Source organism: Grammomys surdaster, unplaced genomic scaffold (genome assembly GCF_004785775.1).
Source record: "Grammomys surdaster isolate TR1022 unplaced genomic scaffold, NIH_TR_1.0 63, whole genome shotgun sequence".
Lineage (NCBI taxonomy): Eukaryota > Metazoa > Chordata > Mammalia > Rodentia > Muridae > Grammomys > Grammomys surdaster.
The window spans coordinates 8,181,613-8,200,997 of NW_021604565.1; the positions used below are offsets into that span (position 1 = coordinate 8,181,613).

General features: G+C 38.7%; 1 protein-coding gene across 2 annotated transcripts in view; it reads right to left on the reverse strand.

The window, feature by feature from the left end:
* The window catches only part of Zfhx4 (zinc finger homeobox 4), a 182,271-nt gene that overhangs the window by 3,043 nt on the left and 159,843 nt on the right, over positions 1 to 19,385 (reverse strand). For both annotated transcript variants that reach the window (XM_028766685.1, XM_028766681.1), the window contains exons 7-11: positions 16,178 to 16,311; positions 15,783 to 15,983; positions 15,113 to 15,230; positions 8,845 to 14,247; positions 1 to 1,148 (exon numbers count right to left, since the gene is read on the reverse strand). The exon at positions 1 to 1,148 is cut by the window's left edge and continues 3,043 nt beyond it. In XM_028766685.1, the coding sequence (XP_028622518.1) occupies positions 1 to 1,148; positions 8,845 to 14,247; positions 15,113 to 15,230; positions 15,783 to 15,983; positions 16,178 to 16,311 (7,004 nt within the window). The remainder of the gene's footprint in view (positions 1,149 to 8,844; positions 14,248 to 15,112; positions 15,231 to 15,782; positions 15,984 to 16,177; positions 16,312 to 19,385) is intronic.

The window sequence follows — 19,385 nt, forward strand, 5'->3', positions numbered from 1 at the left end:
AGAAGCTGCAGACGGCGAGGTAGATGAGGTGTTAGGAGGAGGGGAGCAGACTGAGTGAGGTAATAATCTAACATGCTCTTTGGCATTTCTCATTGCTTGTTTGATTGTTTTCTCTTTGTGCAAGCTTGACTGGAGGTGTTGGCTAAGTGCTTCATTCCCATTGAGAGACAGGTCACAGGCAAGACACTGATATTTGCTGACTGGAACGCGAAGCACTGTCTCTTGAGGGTCAATCAATGGCTGACCGAAATAACAGAAGGACTTTTGATGGTTTACTGTGGCGTCTTCGTCAGTAAACATCATCTGGCACTTTCTGCATATAAACTCATACTTGACGAATGGAACAATACAAGTATCTGAAAACTCTGCACTCTTGGAATCTAACTGGGCTTCTTCTTTTGTGCTTTCGGGAGCAGTACTTTTCTCTTCCTTCATTTCCGAAGCCTCATTGGAGCTCTGCGGCTGGTCGCCCTCGCCTTTGGCTGTCTTGGCAGGAACTGGTTTCTGCTGCTGTTCTTGCTGTTGCTTTTGCTGTTTCTGTAGGGAATCTTGCAGGCTCTGCTGATACTGTTGGTACTGTTGTAGCAGCGCCCCTGGGGACAGGCCCGCCAGCGTCTGAGGTACTGCGGGACCATAGGGAAAGAGACTTTCCATGCCACAGACTGGTGGCAGGTAGCCTCCTTGCACTGTTCCAGGAAGCTGAGGTGCAAAATAGGACGCAAACCCAGGGATAAAGTATGGCAAGAACTGTCCTCCTATAAAGGATGCTGGATCACCAGCAATGGCATTCTGCAAGGCCTGCAACTGAGTAGGGTCCATGTGTGTTTCCCCTACCACTTTGCCCAACACTGAAAGAGCAGATGAGATTTTTTCCTCTTTTTTGGGATGCTTTTCGGGTTTGATGGCCTCTGATTCCTCCTCCTTGATTTTTTTCACTTTGTTTGGCTTAGTTTGCTTTTTCTCTGATTCTTTGTTCTGTGGCTCGGTCTGCTGTCCTGACAGAGAGGATGAAGGAGGAGGAGGTGGTGGTGGTGGAGGTGGTGGAGTCTGCAGCAAAGATTTAGTGGGGGCACTGCTGAGAGACAGGGCAGGAGACGAAGTAGCTGAACTAGGAAACCCAAGCATGCCTGCACTGGGAGATGTCAATGCTGCAAACAACAGAGAGATGCCCAGGGTCAGTCAGTACATGAGCAACACCAAAAGTCTGCCTGCTTAAAACCAAAACAGAACTCAGACATCAAGAAGATGCCTTGCACAACTATAAAGGTCACCAGTTAGTTTAGTGCTCATCTGTGATTATGGTAGTCTTCATATTAATTGTGACTCCTATGGGAACTCCATAGAGGATGGACTGCAAACTTTATAACAAGTAACATGCAGAATATAGCATCTAACAGAAAGATATTACAGTAAACAATAATGGGTACTTCCAAAGGAGGCATATTACAAGATGTATGTTCTGCAACTCATTTTAACCAATTTTTTGTTATACCTATGGGTTGGGAGACTCCATCCTTCATTTGAAAACCCCTACAGTTATCAGTTCACTAAAGTAACTAGCTATCATATTACAGGAAAGCCTCTCTATCTAAATTCCCTTAAAGGAATACACTCACAGGGGCTGGAAGACAGTGAGTTAAGTAAGTAGCAGCAGTAAGTAACCATCATGTATTAAACAAAACCAAACAACAGTGAAGACCCAGCAGAATGTAGCTAGATATGGACACAGGAAGTCACCATTTGTTTTTAAAAGTTTAAAGGTCAACCTATTTCTTACCAGCCAAACACCTGGACTAATGGAATCCTCAAAAACAAAAACAAAAAGATTAATGCATTACCACTCAGCTTTATCACCTACAAAGCATGATTCATCCTTGCCTGCTCATAACATGGGAAACTGCTTGTCACCCACTTCAGAAGACAAATGTATGTTCAGCAGGCAGTGTGAAGGCATTGAGAATGGCATGTATCAAAGTACAGACGACTTCACAGTGACTCAAATCCTTGGTAGAATATCATAGCTAGCAACTACCTAGGACAAAGCCATTTTTATCAGATAGTCTTCTGAGAAGCTGAAGGACAGCTCAAGATGGAAAGGGGATTGGAAAAGCCTGTGCTTTTCCAGAAAATGTTTCCACAAATAATGTTGGCTATTGAAGGAATAATGAGAATCTTAAAGGGAAACAGATGTACTTTGTTCTGGAACTAAGGGAGTTCGTCAAATGAGAAGAACAAGGAGTGTGCTGGAGGCATCAGGATCTGATAGAATCGATCCAGGGTGAATAAAATATAGTTAGCAATGTTTAGCTGCATAAGCAGTGTTCCTAGGATTTAGTCATTTTGTAATTGGGGATCTAGTCTTGCCTCTTGACCAAATGCAACATATAGCTGTTAAGAAACAAGATAAGCAAATATGTACAAACTTCTTTTATCCCTTCTTCAGTGAAAAAATAAACTAATTTCTTTGTTCTTCATAGGATTCACATTCATTCACATACACTGGCTCTAATGTCATGGATTTGACTAACCATGAATCAAAAGTATCTTTAAATAGCATCTATAATGAGCCTATATCAATTTCTCTGTCCTGTCATTTCTCCCTAAACAACACAATATCAAAACTATTTGACATAGTATTTACATTCGATAATTGACTACATGTAATACTGGGATAATTTAGAGTATAAGGATGGAGATTACATAATTGAATACAAGCACTATAGCGTATCATAGGGATCCCATGATTTTGGTATTTGTGTGTGTATGTCCTAGTGTGATTGATCCCATCTTGCTCGTTATCAGAAGCATCCTGTTTTATTGAGTCTCACTTACCACTGGATGCTTCTCATTTTATCGTCCCATGCCCATCTCCTCTCAGACCTGAGTGTGAACAACTTCTACAATCTTAGTCATGATATCTCTGAGGAGGTTCTGCCATGTTAGAAAACAGCCTCCTAATATCCTTGATGGCTAAGGAGAATACATGCTGAACTTTTATATATAAGGTTATCATTCACTTCACATCACTAGTTGTGAATAGTAAGAAGAGCCAGAGGAGAGACTAGATTTTAGAGCTGCCATTCATGGCTTATATTCTAAACACACTGAATCAATTCTTTTGTATAAATATTTAAAAATTCCTTGGAAAATAACCACTATTAGGTGATATCAAATGCTCACAATCTACTGAAGACGTGGCTTACTCATTCAAACTGATTTCACAGTGAAAGTGGATTAGGCTTTTCAGGGCTCATACGGGAGTGAGTGAGGCGACTGCTCATTCATGGCTTCTTAATGAAACTTGTTATGCAGTGCTAAGGACAGTGACTAAGTTGTTGTTGGAGGTAAAGTCCTCCTCCTCTCTTGACTTACTGTATCTGGAACCTTTATGTTCGTCTTAACTTTATTTATAAGGAGAAAGCAATGAAATTACTATTACTATTACTGAAAGGGTTCTATTTCACACTTGTTTGCCTATGGCGCAAGCAACCAAATCCAATGCCTTAAACATGATAGGCAAGAGCTATACTGTTGAGCTGTATCCCCAGCTTTGAGCCAGTTTAAACATTCCTTTCTCTTGTACTGTCTTGTTTAGATATTATTCTCTGCTGTTTACCATACAACAGTACATAATAAATTTAAAGTTTGGGTGACTCAGGTAGTGCCATAATTAATGGCAGAGGAACTGACTTTGTGTTGTTACAATGGTTATAGAGAAGGAGCTAGCTTACTTGCTGCTCGCTCATTCTTGGTCTAATACAAGGGTGCATCTTCAGCTTCAGCAACTGCATTCCCTTCCACTTAGATATTTCCCATCTTAAATCTGGGAAAATAGCTAGGTTGACTGCTGCTCTTGCATGAGAATGCAACAGCAATATAAGGGACCTAAGAGACATGAGTAACAGCACTTGTAGTTATGACCATAGACGGATCAATAACTGTCAACTCCAACTTTCTCATTAGATGAGATCCCAGTAGTTCAATCTAGATGAAGTAAAAGGGTGTCTTTGGAAACGTGAGGAGGAATCTTACTGGACATAATCAAAGATAGCAATGTGTCTTTTAGGAATTTAATGTCTTGATAAATAAGTTGACTCAGTCATTCAGTAAAAATTTTAGAAAAAGAAAACAAAATGTTAAAATGGCAAATTTCCCAGTAGACGATATATCTGTAAAAATTGATAATCCAAAGGTTAGATGCCAAATACTAAAAACAACAGAAAGAGAAGGAAAAAACTAATAGTTGTGATACAGAATAAATTATGGCAGCTCACAACTAAAGCCAACTAGAGATAGAATTTCATGTCTTTCATCTAGTCTTACAATAGATTTTTCCCCACTTTTTGTCACCTATTATAGTTTTTAGAAATTTTATTTGAGAGATTAAAAGGTTACTTATTCTATCATCCTTTTCTTTGGATTTATCTGAAATAATTATCTATTGTTTCTTAATAACAATTCTTCCAAAAGAAAATGCCTGCCTCCTTGGGCAGTGATGGTATACTCCTGTAACCAGAGGACTTTGGAGGCCGAGGTGGGAGTATCTTTGTAAGTTAAAGGGCATCATGATCTATATAGTGAGTTACAGGACAACTAGGGTTACCAAGAGAAACTCTGTCTCAAAACAAGTCAAAACTATATCTGTATATATTGTATATAGATGCCTCAAAATGAACTTAAATGCAGTCTTTCTATTCAGAGGAAACGTTTATTATTGAGGTGAAACTCAGTAGTTAAGTACACCGGACAAAATGACAAAAGGTAATCATGCCAAAATTATGGTGTTATTCTTACATAGATTCACACCAAATGTGCTTGTAAATTAAAACGAAGTATGTAAAAAATTGCAAAGGAAGGTTCTGCACTCCCATTTGAGGGGATGAAAGTGTGGCTCAGTGCTAGAGGGCTTGCCCATAATGCCTGAGGACTTGGGTTGTATTCTTCATGCTCCAAAAATAAGTAAGCAATTAAAGAAACAAAGTCCATTAAGACAACTGGGCTAGTTTGTATTACCATATACTAATAGAATATTTAAAACCACACATTGCTTTAAAATGAGAAATAAGTTAAAATCAGTAAGTCAAGTAATTTTTCTAGCATGTTTTGGGAAGTGGGAAACCTATTGCCTAAGGATAAAATGCAAGTATTGACTTTCTAATATTTTTCAGGATATGATATAAATAAGCATGTAAGATTCTTCTGCTCTTTCCTCACTTTGCAAATCATCACAACAGCAAAACACTATAACAATGTGAAAAACACTATCAACAATTTACTTTTAAAAACTGAACAATGCTTATATTGAATTAGGACTTGGAATACATAGTCAGTGCTGTCCTTGAAAGCACTTCTAGTTAAGTTCTATTAGGTTTTATTCTATAAATCATGAGAAGATATCTTGAAAGTAAAGGAAATTCTATGATTATTGGAGAGTAACAATGTACTTCCAGAAAAAGAAAAAAAAATGAGTGTTTAAATTGAAACCTTCTATGATTGGTGAATCGAACTCAGCACATATTTGCAATTAACCAAGTTTGGGGTACAGCCTTTGGCAAAGGAATACATTTATCAAATGGCTCATATTCTCTGGAGTATGTTTTAGCATTTTTTTTCAGATCAAAAGCTTCAAACCCATCTTTAAAGGGATGTGATGTTTTAAAATGAATTTTGTTTTCTATAACTGAACCTTGTTAGCCTAGGTCCAAGATAAAATGTTATAGTTTTATGGTATAGCAATATAGTTAACAAAGTATAACAAGAACCCATAGCTTATAAGAAATAGAGACATCTATTGATGGGCATATAGGTTGATTTAGTAACTAGGCTGCTCTATCTGGTTGGTATATATCCAGAAGTGTATACCTAGGTCACAGAGTAAATATGTGTTTAGTGTTTTGATAGTCCTCCAGATTGACTTTTATATTGTATGCACTCACTTACATTCTTGCCAGCAGTGTGTGTCTCTATAAAGATGTTTCTCTCTAGGCATTTTCACAAGCAATGAAGAAAATACTATTTATGATTGCCATTCTGGTTGAAGTAAGATGGATTTCAGTTAACCTTTGATTTGAAAGATGTACAAATAGAGAAAGTGTAGGATATATACACATGGGGTTTTAATTAGCCATATAGAAGAATGAAATTTTAAGCTTTTCTTGGGAAATTAAAGCAACTGAGGTCATTAATGCTATCTTAATAGCAAAATAAGCCAGACTCAGAAGGACAAATTTCATTAGAATATATTAGATTTCATGTAAAGCCACATGACCATGTATACATACTTCTGTATATATGTACATATATACACAGAGATATGTACATACAGATGCGTGCATAATATGAGAGCAGATGGGAGAATAGAAAGAGGTATGAGACTAGTGGAAGGAAGAAGGCATAGAAGGGGGGTTTGTTGGAGGGGTGAATATGTTCAATTTATATGATATATTTGATTAAATTGCTTTCATGAAACCCAACGCTACATGTGATGAATGTGCTAATGAAAATAATTACAGAAAAAAGAAATACAGACACATTTTACTTGGAAAGAATTTTCATTTGTTATTATTTTCTGGAATGTCCACATTTCATTATGAGAAAGACGCCCACAGTTCATTAGAAATAATATTCTAGGAAAATAAAGGGAAGATGGAGTTGCCAGCTTTACTCCATTTGGAACCAGGTAAATTAACCAACAAAAGTCATACACTTGGAAGTGCTGGAACTCAGGCTATGAGATGGGAGCTTGTTGATTATTCTCTGGTGCTAATGTCTAAAATCCCTCACAAACAAATGACTAATCTTCAATACAAATTGAAGATTATAGTAGGCAGCAACATTTGTTGAACTTTGCTCTTTACAGCACTCTCTGGTTGGATTTTGTCCACAATTTAATAAAGCAAGAGATGAAGTGCTGAGTTCCTGGGTACCTGGAGGGCTTAACTTTATTTTCAGCTATAGAGGACCTGTTTCCAAAATCTTTCCAGCAATTCTGACAGTTATTAAGAGGGTATATATTTCAGGGAAGGATATAAATTTTATTATGGTGGAGTTGCATGAAAAAATAGTTTAATTTCATAAATATTTCTTTCTTTTTTTCCTCCTATCATATGGGCTCTCTAGGTTCTAGTATCAGATATTCGGCAGAAAAGTCCTTTGTCCCAGAAAGGCCTCTGACCCAGTGCAGAGAAAAGACTACCACATAGAAATCTGATGACATGGTCACCATGAGTTAAAACTGACATGTGAAATAAAGTAGCTCTTTCAATTGTTTTGATGATATTAGTTTTAAAGACTCTATTTTCTGTGACTGATCAATCATGGATTTCTATATCAGACACATGTATATGTCAATTAAAGTCACCATGGCACATAAAACAGGATGACAATGTAACCAAAATGTGTTCTAGCTCTAACATTTACAGTCCCAAGAGTATTCAGATAATTAGTCAGGAAATAATTTTGGGAATAGAGAAGTTGATGGGAAGCTAATGGAAGGCTTATTGAAGATGCTTCTTTGGTACCATACTTCTACCTAAAGCCAACAGGATGATGGAGGGTGGGAAACTAACCAGGCAGCATGGAGGAATGGATATTGGATGTTACTGTGTCCAAGGCTTCAGAGCTAAGTATGAATAGAGACAATTTAAGATCACAATGACGATTTAGACTTTTGTTAGAGAAGAATGATATTGAAAGATTGAAATTTAAATAAAGGTCGAATTTGTAATACTGAGAATTGGCATTCCTGACATTCTTTCTGAACTTTGCAAATACAGATAATTGTCAAGTACTAGATCTAAAGAATGGAAATGAAAACAATCTTTTAGGGAAAAAAACTGACAAATTTAAAAACAAATCAAATTACAAGAGAGATATTCCTTTATATTTTAGATGGTTGTATATAACTGGCATTAAATCTTAGTCATGTGACTGTTACATATACTATATTCAAAAAATCTGCATGAATTCCATTAACTGTGAACATAGAACTGGATTCATTATTTGAGGCTACTTCAAATAGCTCTACCATTTTGTTATGTCTTGACTATAAAGTTTAGCTGATGGAAGGGAGAATAGAAGATATTGAGCAATATGAATTTCTTGAGTTCTAAGTTCACTGAAACAACAACAGAAATAGCAGCTACAAGCCTCCAGTGTCATAACATGCTAACCTGCAAATGACTGCATAAATCATGTTTTCATCACTGAAATTTCAATATAGGCTTCATTACTTGGGAGGAACAGAAGAGAAGATTTCTGTGACACAAGAACCCTGAAGTTTGAATCTCAGGGGCAAGAAAACAAATAAGAGACAAAGACAAAAACAAGAACCAAAAAATACCAACAAAAACAAAAAAAAACAAAAAATCATGCCTCTTGTAAATAAAATAAATTAAAATGTCAGTGAGTTCATATTTTAATATCTCACCCTCTTAATATGCAAAACAAATGTCACATTTGTATTGAAATGAGTTAATATATCTGAAAAGTAACTAGGTAATGCTAAAAATGATCCATTTCTGAGAATCTGCTGTTTTATACGTGAACTTGACTTTCCTGTCTTTGTTAAGTTTTACTTACTTCTGGCTATCAATTATGCCCAGTAATACATATTATTATATACATACTAATCACATCATATATACATGAATACACATATGTACACATACACAGATGCATATATGCATACATATATGTATGTATTTATGTTATATATACTTTAACTTTTCAATTTTAATTACTGAAATGAGGACATGTAAATGTGCCTCTTCTTTCTTAGTCACATATGTCTGGCTGCCTATTACCATCTGATTAGGTAGACTGACTCTCCTTTTAGAGACTTACTGTTTGAATTTTGTGGAAATCCCGGCAAGGAGGAAGGACCATTCATTCCAGGGAGAATGACTGGCGGAAGGCCAGGGAGTCCTGGGTAGGTTGCTGGCAAGCTGATACCATGAAGGGAGCAGTTGTCTGCGATGCCTGGCTGCTGTACTGTTAGGCCCAGCACATCAGAAGCTTTCTTTATACGGTCCAGTTCTTGTTGGGCCATCAGCTGTCGAACAGTGGTAGGAGCAAGGTAATCTTTCTCCCGGTCAAGCTGACTGCCCACGGTCTCCCTCACTTTGGAAATATGCTGTTTGGAAAAAATATGATCTCGGATGGACAAGCGGGCAGAGTACTTCACCCCACAGAGGGTACACTCCGGCTTGGTGCCATCTGTTCCACTTTGATTGATCATGAAGGGCTTTCCTATGTTAATTTTAAACTTCTTTTCCTTTGCCCTGGCATTTTGAAACCACACCTGCACCACTCGTTTGGGCAGACCGATCTCATTGCCCAGCATTTCACATTCTTGCATGGTTGGAGTCCGATAGTCACTAAAGCAAGCCTTGAGGACCTTCAGTTGAAGATTGCTCATCTGGGTTCTGAAGCGCTTGTGACCAGGCCGATCACTGCTTTTGGATTTAAAGGGGTTGCTAGACCCGAATGGATTTGGTGAGCTGGGGTCAGCTATGCTAGATGTTTCGCTGCGGTCAGCATTGTCATCAGGGTCATCGGTGATGTAAAAGCTTTGGTCATGGTCACCATCTTTGTCATTGAAGTGGATCGATGGACTTGTGAGAGAAAAGAGAAATTTGTCATCACAGACCTCTGTGGTGGGTGTGGTTGCTGGTTTTGGAAAAGAGTCAAGAGTTTTGGTTTCTTTAGGGGACAAAGCTGGTTTCACTTCTCCAGAACCTCCTGTGTTTTCCATGTCCGCTGCCCCCTCATCTCCTGTGGTCGCATCACTGATAGCCGTGTTAATAGATGATGTCTCATCAAAGTCAGTTTTACTCTGATCATACCCAGCGTCAGCTGAAGGGGCATTTAGATTCTCTACATCCTCTGAACATTCCGCTTTGAAAGAAGAAGGACTTAAAAGATTCTTCGGAGACAGTTCTGCTGTTTTACTAACAGGCGTTGAGACTGTGGAGGCCAATTCATTCTCACTAGATAGATCAATTTTAGTCAATGGCAAAGATGGGTAATCAAAATAAATGTATTTCTGTGGGCTCTCTCCTCCATCCTCTGTGGATATTAAAGGGCTTGGTGGCAAGCTATAACCTGCCTGTTTCCCCTCATTCCAGTGGCGAGAGCGAATGTGGCTTTCTAAGGCTGACTTTGCTTTAAACAAAGCTCTGCAGAAGGGACACCGTTTATGAGACTGGGCAGGACCCACTGCACGGAACTGCCCTTTCCTTTCTCGAGCCCGCGTATTCTGGAACCAGACTTGGACCACTCTCTTCTTCAATCCCACTTCCCGCGCAATGTGATCAAGCATTTTTCGGGTAGGATTAGAATCCAACAAGTACTTTTCATAGAGTATTTCGAGTTGCTCCGGGGTGATGGTGGTTCTCAAGCGTTTATCGCGGTGTTGATCTTCACCGCTATTCCCGCCCTCCTTCTCACTGCAATTATTATCTTCTTTATCGTCCAATTTCCTTTTCAGGGAAGCAGCAACACTCGAGGGGGCCGTAGTGTGACCAGTACTGGTCTGTGGTGGCATTTGAGTGAGAGAACTCCCCAGGAGCTGTCCAGTCATCAGTGGATTATTGGGGTCAAATATCATATAGGGCATGTCCATGGGTCTTTCCAAGAAAGGAGAGTGGAGAAATTGGTTTTGAGCAGCCAGGAAGTGCATGTGTTGGTGTTCCTTCCAAAGTTCCAGGGTCGGGAAGGCTATGGTACACTGATCACATGGGTACTGGAGTAACTGTGGAGGTAGACTGTTCTGGAGAGAAGTCATGGAAATTTGCAGTGGACTGGAAGGGATTGGAGTTTGAGAAGCTGAGGGAGGTCTTCCAATCAGTTGCAGTTGCTTGGGTGGCTGTGGTGGAGGCTGGGATATGGACGACGCCTGTTGTGGCTCTGAAGACGTTGTCACTGATGAGGGAGCTGACTTAATGCCTTGAGGAGGAGAAGGGTCACTCTGCTTTGTCTTTTCTGCAGGATAGTCAGATTTTGGAGAATTCTTCTCAGGTTCTGGTTTAGGAGAAGGAATCAGGGGTGTGTTAGTCCCAGAGCCTGAACTGGCTACTGGGGCTGCAGTGCTTTTGACTGTATCTGTTTGTCCAGACACTGTGCAATGCTTATACAATACTTGATCAGTGGCATCCATGGAGTCTTCTGTTTGGCTTTCATCTTGGGCGTCATCATCTTCATCTTTATAACATTGCTTTTTCTGATGTGTGATCAAGTCAAAGATTCTTGGGAAAACCACATTGCACTTTTTGCATTGGTATTGCATGTTGCTTGTTCTAATATAGCGCTCATTGGTGAGTTCTCTTTTTTCATTATCTTTAGCTTCTGCTTGGTTCTCATAACTTTTCCTTGCTTTCTGACGAGCATTCTGGAACCATACAACAATAACCCGGGTGGGTAGGTTGAGAACAGTAGAGAGTTGTTCTATTTCATCATCTTTTGGGTAAGCATTTGTGTCAAAAAAGTCTTGCAGAACCCTAAGCTGGTAGTCAGTAAACCTTGTTCTGGATGACCTTTTGCTGAATGAGGCATCTGATTTGTAATGTTCTAAAGATGTAGGTTGTGGATCAATTCGGATATCTTCTAAAACAGTTATAGGAGGGTTACTGAAGTTGTATGGAGAATCTTTGTTTCTCTGTCGTTCCTTAAATAGTGTATTTCGAAACCAGTGTTTGATGACTTTTTGAGAGAGGCCAGATTTCTCTGCCATTTCTTGGATCTGTTCTTCACTTGGAGAATTATTGATGTCAAAATAAGCTCTCAGGATTTTTAGCTGATCATCTGTAATCCGGGTCCGCGGCCGTTTGAATTGAGAATGTCTCAAGAAGTTAGGGTCTAGCCCCAGCTGCTGCTGGCAAAGCTGAGTGAGATCTGCTGAGAGGGTGTCCATCTGGGGCAGCTGCAGGGCCAGCTGTGGGGGTAGTGCAGGATGCTGCACTGGCTGCATCATAATGGAGGGAAAGAGGGGGAGGTCAAGGGAAACAGGCAGTTGGACCTGTGGGGGTGCAGATGGGGGAGGAGGTGGGGGTGGCGGTGGTGGAGGAGGAGGAGGTGGAGGTGGTGGAGGAGTGGGTGGTGGAGCTTGCAGAGGAGCAGAGACTGTATTTGGGATTTTCACAGGCCCCAAAGTAGAGGGCTGTGGGGGTGCAGGTGGCAGGGGAGGAGGCGGAGGTGGGGGTGGTGGTGTTTCTGGAGAGGAAGGAGAAATTGGATAGAGCTTGTCATAGGCCTCCCGGTATTGACGAGCAAATTTTTCTAGTGCTCTGTATGGGAAAAATTGCCCATGCACATGTTCTTGGTGACTTTTTAAAATAAGAACATTTGAGAACAATTTACCACAGGTCCCACACTCCAGCTTGTCAGAGTTTTCGCCTTCTCCACTTTTACCCTTTTTCTGAACCTTCTGCCTGTTCTCATTATACTGAATAACCAGTTCAAAACCAAAGTTCTCCAGTAAAGCTTTGGCTGCATTTCCCCTGGCCCCCGAGGCTATTCGGGGTGGAGGAATACAAGGTTCTGAAGATTTTTGCTTCTTTGTGTCTTTGTTGTCTTTGAGTCCTTCAGTGTCATTTGTAAATTCTTGCTTTGGTTTTTCTTGCTTTTCAGTCACTTCTTCGGTCTCCTTGTAAGATGGCATGTCTTTCATGAGTTGGCAGTCTGTACTTGTCAAACTACCTTGCTCTTGTTTCAGCAGTTTGCTTGGTTGCTGTTGAGCTTGCTGCTGTTGTGGTGGGGGAGGCTGTTGATTTTGAGGCTGCAACTGGGGCTGTGCAGCTTGGTACTGTTGTGCTTGTTGTTGTAGAAGTTGGAGCTGAGTTTGGCCAACATGATGTTGTGTTTGAATCTGTTGCTTCAGATCTTCAAGCAAGGAACCAGCCATGCCTGTCATACCTGGCATCCCAAATGTGGCAGAGGTGGGCAAGCCCAGATCTGGCCCTAAGCTAAACTCTGCCCCAGGTATGTAAAATGGAAAGAGAAACTGGGGTTGCTGAAACTGAAGCAGTGCCTCTGGGGTCATTGGAAAATGAGGCAAAAAAGCTGGGTTTAGAAACTGTGGCTGAAAGAATGCAGCCTGCTGCTGCAACTCGTGCTGAAGTTGCATCTGGATTTGTGCTGGTGACCGAGGTGGTGGGTGATGGGTAGGTTGCCCAGAGATTAATTCAGGAGTTTGCTTTTTATTTAATTCTTTGGCATCTAGGTGGGTCTCTTTGCTGTTGACTGAAGCTAAGCTCATGGACTCTAGCATCCCTTGGCCAGGGCTGTTTACAGCAGCTGTTAGGCTGGGCCCACTGCATGGGTGTCTACTTGGTTCCAGCTTTGCAGCCCTGGCCTTTGTCTGGTGGAGCACTGACCTCATATGGATCTCCAGGGTAGAGCTTTGGCTGTATGCAACACTGCAGATGCTGCACTTGTACGGCTTGTTATCTGTGCTGCTATTGGCTTCCTGGGGAACAGGACTGGAGGCTTCTTGCAAAACCTTTTTCAACTTATGCAAGTGAGAGACTGAATTATAATGGACCAAGAGAATATTCTTTTGGGTGAATGACTCTTTACACACTGTACATTTGTAAGGACGAGATGGATCAAGGAATTTTTCCATTGTAAAGTTGGGTCCTTTTCTAAAAGGTAAGGTCCGCTTTGGTTCTGAGCCCAGGTCATCTGGGATGGAGCTGCTATCGCTCCCTACAGGACTTGCCTTCCCTTCATGGTCTGCCTCATACTCTCTCTCCATTTCCTGATCTAGGCCATGGTCCTCCTGGGGCATGGTCTCACTCTCTGCCCAGAGCTCACCATTCATTGGCAAGGAGGCGTATAGCTGCTGGAGTTCAGCTTCACTCAGTTCAGGATGGCCTGCTTCCAAGTGTTTTTTTAAAGCCTGGAATGTACGGAAACTCCGCTGGCAGAGGTTACACATTGTAGCGGCCCGAATTGCATGATACTGGGAATGTATCTGAAGCTTCTGCATAGTTTTAAAAGCCAAGCTACAGTGATTACAACGGTATTTATAAACGTGGCGGTCTGAAACTGACAAGGGTTGCCTTTTTTGTTGTTCACTCAGTTGATCTTGCAGAGCATCTGAGATGTTCACATCCTTACTGCTATTTTTATTCCATTCTGATGCCTCCATGGGCTCCTTTGCTGGCTTCTGTTCCTCATTCTTTATTTCCACACCCACTTTCAAATCCTCAAGCCCTGACATGCTTTTGTCATCCACTAGGCTGTCACCTGTTAGAAGAAAGCACAGACATGTCTTCTGGTAAGAACCCTGACCACTTGAATGTCAGCAAGTGTAAGTTCAAGTCCATAGTCATGTCTGTTTAATTGAGTCTGTATAGAAATGTGATTTGGACACATTTGTGGTAAACACTACACCAGATATTCATAAAATAAACAGGAAATTAACCCCGATCTGAAGGAACTTAAGGACAAAGAAGAATATATGTCAAAGGTAACCACAATATACTGCAATAAACACTTCACCAAGGGTCATGAACTTGGTGTACATGAATTAGAATACTTAGAATGCTCTTGGCCAAGAATCTGTCACTAGGATTGTCCAAGGACAAGTAGAAATAGTCATGGCACATAGGCCATAGAAAATAAGGCTCTGTACAGCAGCATTTATTGTTCTTCTTTTGCCACTAAAAACAACTTTGAAAATAGGGGAGGTCTCACAAGAAAAATCTCCTCAGCCCTAGATGGAGAGCTACAGACAATTAGTGACTGTTAAGAGAGAGAATCCATTTTCTTTAAGAATGAACACCGTCATAGGTGGTTCAATCATAACTCCAAGTAGTCAGCTCTAAATACATGTACATGTGAGCAACACTAAATTGACTCTGTGTGTGTGTGTGTGTGCGTGTGTGTGTGTGTGTGTGTGTGTTTACCTGCAACAATAATAAAGAAGTGGAAGGGACACAGGAGATTTGCATGGGGAGTGAAGGTGTTGGAAATGATGTAAATAAAGTATTCATTGAAAAACCCCAACGATTTTATATATATAATCTTAAATGTCTTTGATAGTGATAATTTTACCCAAAGGCAAGCTCTGAAAGTCCTCTCCATGCAATATTCTCACAGGCAAGCATACCTGAATATTTCCCAGAACCCTCTGCTGCCATGGCTGTAGGTGGGTCCCGTTCTGATTTCTCAGGGGCAGCTGCTGGCAGTAGCATACTGTTTGGCATCATTACATCAGGGACAGGCACCTTTGAACACCAAAGGGACTTGTGTTAATTGTGCTCTGTAAATCACTGAGCAATATACTTGTGTTAATTGTGCTCTGTAAATCACTGAGCAATATACTGGCATATATATGTACACAGGAATATATATGCTTATACTGGAAAAATATATTTTTTTCACTTATATTTTTCTAACTCAAACAGGGACTTCTATTGCTTCAATACTATTATAGTCCCATATTCTTCATTTAATTCTATGACTTAAAGAGTTTTGAAGAGCTAGATTTTTATAATGATAGCAAAGACTCTTTTCAATTAAAGGTACCCACAAAAGCCATTTCACTGTTTTAAAACAAACCACAAAAATGTATTCAATTAACCCATACTCTGTATCTTATTTTTTTTCCAAGCGAGAAAGACTACAAATGGGTCTCCATGTGATTTCTATAGCAGTCAATAAAAGACTTTCAAGTCACTCAGAAAAAAATGAAATGTCTATAAAACCGTCACTATAGATGTATATTGATATTGTAACACAGGTCCCATCAGTTTTGCATCGTCCTTTGGCATTCTTACTGTCATAAGCAGCTTCTCTACACAGTCTGGAGACACACTGTGCAAATGGGTCAGATGCAGCTGCAGGTGCATTTTGTTGCTGAGGACATCCTGGCAGAGTGGACAGCAGATGACTGGCTGTACGGAATGCTGTGACAGGACATGCATCTGGATCCGACTTTGGTCCCTACTGTTGTAGTTACAGTAAGGACACTGATAGACCTGGAAACAATTGAAGACACAGTACTATAATCAGCTGCTATACTTTGACCATTTCAGGTTGTGAGGTATAACATGAAGTGCTAATACTATATTGCCAGTTACAATGTCTATGCGCACAAGCTAGTGGGTTCTAAAATGATAAGAAGCAGAAATAAACAAACAAGTTGATTCATGCATCGAAGAAAACTACTTACCTGTTCGGGACAAAATTTTTTGTCCTCTGTTTGTTTTGACCTTTTGGTTCCTGTGTCGTCTTCTTTGGGCAAAAGGAGTGGCTGTGTGGCCCCTGCCACACCAACTTTCAGCTCTTTCTCTGGGGTGATTACTCCTAATTCCCAAAAAGAGGATAACTACTCAATTTATAAACACAATGTTACAATCAGAGTAAATAAAACAATTGAGACAATAAATCCACTGGATTAAACTAAGCAAAAAACAGATAAGCACTTTTAAATTATGCTAATCTCATAACACAAAGAGCATTCTTTTTTTTCTGTCAGCTGAGTGAACTTTGCACATCTATTTTAAATCATACTCCTGTCTTCTCTTTAGATAACCCTAGATGGCCTTCAAAGTTTCATCAATAACATGTGTTCCCTAGTGTCTCCATATGCCTGTATCACATTAAAGCAAATCTACAACCATTCACAAATACTAAGGTAGAAAATTGCTATTTTGCTTCAAGTAAAATGATCTAGCTCTGTTCTAAATTCTCACGTCCTGGCAAGAGCTGGTGAGTTTTAACTCAGAAAAACAAAAACAATAATATATTTAGATCATGATGGGATTCAGAGTTTCTAATCATTTTATAGTTGAACATCTAATTCATTTCTGCTATTTAGTGATTTGAGTAGGTGACACTGGTTTTAGCAGGTGGCTATGTATATAACAATACAGCAGGAATTAAAAGAAGACGACTGCTTAATGAGATTAATCCAAATATTTGGTGTTAATGATGATTAAAATTTTGCCTAGTTGAGCAGTATAATGCGTAGGAACTTCACACATATCAAAGGGGAAAAAAAGAACAATTCTAATTTTTCAATCTAACAGAAAATTCTTTCCAGCACATCAATTTGCCTGGTAATCTCCTCTGCAAGGCTGGATATTACAGCAACATCGGGTAGGCATGTCACATACATATCACGACAAACACAGAACCTCATTTAGCAGCCATTCCAATCTCATCATAACGTGGCATCATCTGACCTTTTTTTCTGCTGTTTATTATGAGTATTTCTAATTTTAACTTTCAATTTTCACCATCTTCCAGTCAATTTGCAACTAAATTATTTCCAGGGTGAGGACACTATCACTGGACAACTGGGTGCAAATACATCTTGAGATGCAGTGGAGCTAAACCATTGATTGCTATCAGACCACGCATAGATACACCATCCAGGGCAATCTGCTTGTATGCTGCACATGAAGATTTATCTTGATTATTTTTTTCAATCCACATACAGTTCCTATAAATGAATAAATTGCACCTTATTACAAAATAACCCAGTTTTAATTTAAAAAATGAGGTCAAGGATGTTATAAAAACAGGTATAAATAAAAAAATAAAAAAGATAGAACAAAAAAATCTTATTCTGTTTCTGCCCTAGGTAGAGACAAATGATTTACACTATATAAATGAGTTCAAAAATTTAGATTTCATGTGGAAAATTAAATGTGTGAGCATTATTCTTAAGAGACCTAAATTAAAATAAGATATAGTTGACAAGACGACCATAATTTCATTCCTTTAATGTTAGATGTGCTCAGCCTTTCACAGTTCATGCTGATACTAATATTTTGATTGCATTTGAACTGATATAACTGTACCTACTTAATTCTCATAGAGAAACTTTAATTTTATTCTATTTACTTGAAAAGTAGTAGTACTTGTGTATGAGTGAACTTAAATTTGATAGAGAGTTAAAATTCTCATTATTCTAATTAAAAATATCCAAGTATTTGATGTGCATTGATATTCCCCAAATGGGATGTTTTCTCTTAATTATGAAATCAAAATTTATTTTTATTTCTCAAAACAGATACAGAATACACTCTGTACTCTCATAATTAAGTGCTAAATTATCTAAGAAAAAACAGTTTTGCACATAATATTTGACAATACAATTAGTTATTTAAAATGTTAGACCAACTTGTACAAAATGATTGTCATTTAAGTTAACAAGTGTCTATCAATTGTCTTCTCTTGATTGACTTTTCTTTAAAAGTTCCTATTAGTAAGTAACAATGTTTCCTAAAGACAGTAATATCATGTCATATTCTTTTACATTCTTAAATGGGCAAGATCAAATAATAATTGACTCAATTCTCTGTACTATCGATACAAGTTCAAAAAATAATTCCCATAATTTGTTTGTAAACCTCTTGAGATATCAGAATTAAAAACAACTTTCAAGAAACTTCTAAGTCCACTAAATATCCAGTCATGAACTCAGTTCCATGAATATACATGAAGGTTAGCTTCATGTATATTTAAGGGGTGGAAGACAGTATGTTTTGAAGGTAAAATCCTCTTTCTTTCTTTTTCTTTCTTTCTTTCTTTCTTTCTTTCTTTCTTCCTTTCTTTCTTTCTTGTTTTCTTTCTTGCTTGCTTTCTTGCTTTCTGTCTGTCTGTCTGTTTGTCTGTCTGTCTCTCTATCTTTTTTCTATCTTTTTTACTAGTCTATTCACTCCTGTAAATGTTTGGCAAAATTAACTCTGTGCATATGAGTGATATACTGTGTTCATTTTTATATTCACCAACACTCATTAATTTAATGTTACTAGATAATAAAGGATGGCAAGAATTTCAAGATTGAGTGAGAAGACAAAACAGATTCTTGAGTATGAAGTGGCATAGATAAGTGATAATAAGCAACATTTTATACATTCTTCTGTATTCATATTTATATCAAGTTTAACACCAAAGCATGCTTGGTAAATTACAGGAAATCAAATCTGAGGCCTTTTTTTTTGAATTGTGCTATGCTAGAAAAAATACCTTGTTATAAATAAGGCCAGTTAATTTTAGGAAAGCTTTTGATTAAGTTTTGTGATTACTCATAGTTTATATGTGCAACTTCATTTGAAATAAACCCTATTTGTTACACTGGAGCAGAAAAAAGTTTGAAATGAGATCATAATTCATTTTGTATCGTTAAAGACACCACAATATTCTCAAAGAACAATGTCATTTTAATGAATTTTAACTAAAAAATGAAGTCTAATTATAAATAAGCACTGCCAAATATATGAGCCAATGATTATCTGTCAGTTACAGGCATATTTAACTTGCAAGAGATTGCTAATATAAAATAACATAATTCATTTCAATTCAGATGCCGCCTACTTAATTCTCAATCTCTAAAATACAGAAAGCTGTAAAATGGTTTATATTCATAA